General features: G+C 38.8%; 1 protein-coding gene across 1 annotated transcript in view; it reads left to right on the top strand.

The window, feature by feature from the left end:
• Positions 1-564: 564 nt before the first annotated feature.
• Positions 565-2,822, top strand: part of lhx5 (LIM homeobox 5) — a 9,951-nt gene continuing 7,693 nt past the window's right edge. Inside the window, exon 1 of the mRNA XM_016491313.1 lies at positions 565-737. Within this exon, the coding sequence (XP_016346799.1) occupies positions 565-737 (173 nt within the window). The remainder of the gene's footprint in view (positions 738-2,822) is intronic.

Here is a 2,822-nt window from a genome sequence, read left to right as displayed (position 1 = left end):
CGTCGATAAAATAATTAGCTTTACTACCATCAGCCTTTATAGACGTTTTACCAAACCCAAGGTAGAACTTTGGAAGCAATCTGAGAGTACCAATATTTAAACCCGTTGCCATGGCGACTTGTCCACGATTGGCCACCGCGGCGTAAGTACAAGAAAAACGTCATTGAATCTGAATACGGATGCGAGAGGCTCCCGCGAACTAGAACGAGTGATGCAAAAAGTGTCGGTGAGGTGAGTGGACACAAGCAGGTGGATCAAGAGCACAAAACAAAACCAGGAGGAAACCTTGGAGAAGCCTTTTTGTTGGCAAACTCTCTGCAACGAATATATGTATTTTCTGATTCAGTGGATTTCTGGATGCCGACAGGTATGATGCATAACAATCACGTCTGGAGTGTTTACTTCTAGGCGTGGTGGAGACTCATTCTCAAGACGGAACATTTGCTCTGCTGTTGCTTACCTCTCCAAGAAGCCAAGACGTTGCTCCGCACCGATTCGTGTGGTCCCAATCCGAGGCGCAGTGCCCGTTTGGGAAGGTCGGCTCTCGGTTCCCTCCAGGGCGGAATGATGGTGCACTGCGCGGGGTGCGAGAGGCCCATTCTCGATCGGTTCCTCTTAAACGTTCTCGACCGCGCATGGCACGCCAAGTGTGTCCAGTGCTGCGAGTGTAACTGCAACCTGACCGAAAAATGTTTCTCCAGGGATGGAAAGCTCTATTGCAAAATTGACTTTTTCAGGTAAGATCTGAAGCTGCTTGCATTTGGGCTGCCTCACCTCGTCAAACTTCTGGACTAATCCTCGTTTGAAGAATGTGTCATGTAGGATTTACCTACCCTTGTTTTCCTCTTATGTGGATGAGGCTCGATTTGTGGATTAACCTGCCTAAAATGTGTAATGTACTGTTAAACCTTTGATCCTCCGTCGTTCATTAATAGCTTTTGATTGATGAGCCATTCATTGCTTATTGTAGGCTATTCACAAGCTTTCGGCGTGAGAATTCCTCTTGAAGGCCTTTTTGCACGATTGTGAGAAAAATATCTGTTAGTGGAGTAATTGTGTATTATACTCGAAAACACATTATTGTTTTGCTACTTATTATTATGCATTTGAAACCTGATTTCAGTGGATAACTAATATTAAACAAAACAGACGGTTGTGTTTTTTCACATTTATCCAGAAATATAAACGAAAATTTCAGCGAATAGGATTTCTTTTTAATATATAGGAAATATATCATTTACTTAACCTCCAAATTGACAAATAAAATCGCCAAGATTATTTAAATGTTTTATTAATTCAGAAACGTTTAAAAAAAATGAACGTTTAAAAGTTAATGTCATTAGTCTGGTTGAAATATTATAAACAGCAGCCTAGTTAAATCACTAAACAAACTAATTTCTTTAAATCAATTAAAAAAGTAAATACAAATATGCACTAAATTCCTTAAGATTAGAACCCCAAACAACACAGTCTCAAAACACCTGTGTTGCGTACCTGTAATGATATTGTTGTAGTCTCAGAAGAGGCCGCTCATTTACCTTTATTAGTCCTTATAGGCTATCGCTCAGTGTGTTCTGTCAGGTTTTCTTCTAGTTTACATTTCTCTGCGCTATTTAATGTCAGTGTTTAAGCTTTCATATGTGCCATTGTTTTCCCAAACGGCCTTGACCATTACGTTCTATGGGGCCCATCCAACTCTGCGCTTCAATGTGGAGCCATTAGTGGGGCGAAACAGTAATCACCCGTAATGCGTCCATTTGTTGTGTAAGTAGTGTTATGGCCTTTCACTGGGAGAGGTGCATTTGAAAAGCGAGAGAGCGACTCGATACCATAACAAATGGGGGAAGATTTAGTACATTAGTGTTAAAATAAACCCGAGGGGAGAAACAGAAGGGAGTAGTGCGCTTGACGTGCCTTACGACCAAGACCGGCCTGTATACCTGGTCTTTCCCGTCTCATTGTTATTGAAATATGAATTGAACAAACCACACGAACTCTGTATTATTTCGGCCTCTACTTCGAGGGGAAAAACAGTGTAGGCGCAGATTAACAAATCAGAAAAGGAACAACCACCTGTAATTGGCGGCTTATTTCAATTCACAGGATGAATGGATAAATATAAGAAAACCGAAAATCAGGTTTTGTATTTGTAGATGAAAAACACTCTAGTTCCATTTTTATTTCAACGACAACTCACACTCATACTAAGAAATTAATATGATAGGTGAACTGACTTGCGTTTGTGTTTAATACTACAAATTAGGCTTTGGTATCTTAATCCCACAATATCTCTTCATTTAGAGCATGTCGACTTTATCTTGAGCCTATTGCCAAATTCCTTCAGATTTATGGCATGGTTTATGAAAATGCCAATGCCTGTAATAAATATTAATAAATATTATTTTTTTTCATATTAATCATTTAAAACTATTTTGTGAAAGTATAGCCTACATAATAATTATTATTTTAAAATAATATAATTTTCGAACCAATATGTCAGCTGACACAGTGAGTGAAAATCATGTGTGCGTGATCCACCAGTAATTTTAGTTACATAATATGACAATGTTCAAGATATACAGAATTCACAATTTACTTACTGCACGTTACAAAATACACGCATACTATATTACATACAAGTACTTTAAACAGGTAGGCCTACTTGGAATGGAAAATAAATTGCAGAATGCTTTTCGGTATTCATTATGGTCCTTTACAGTCTCCGGTGGAGTGTCTGTAAAATGAACAATTATTGGCACAGCATGTAGCTACTGGAGAGCAATATCATCAATGCCCATGATGTAACCTTTCTGTTGACCATT

Source organism: Sinocyclocheilus anshuiensis, unplaced genomic scaffold (genome assembly GCF_001515605.1).
Source record: "Sinocyclocheilus anshuiensis isolate Anshui unplaced genomic scaffold, SAMN03320099.WGS_v1.1 scaffold478, whole genome shotgun sequence".
NCBI lineage: Eukaryota > Metazoa > Chordata > Actinopteri > Cypriniformes > Cyprinidae > Sinocyclocheilus > Sinocyclocheilus anshuiensis.
The sequence above is the reverse complement of the archived record's forward strand: the minus strand, read 5'-3'. Positions and strand labels throughout refer to the sequence as shown.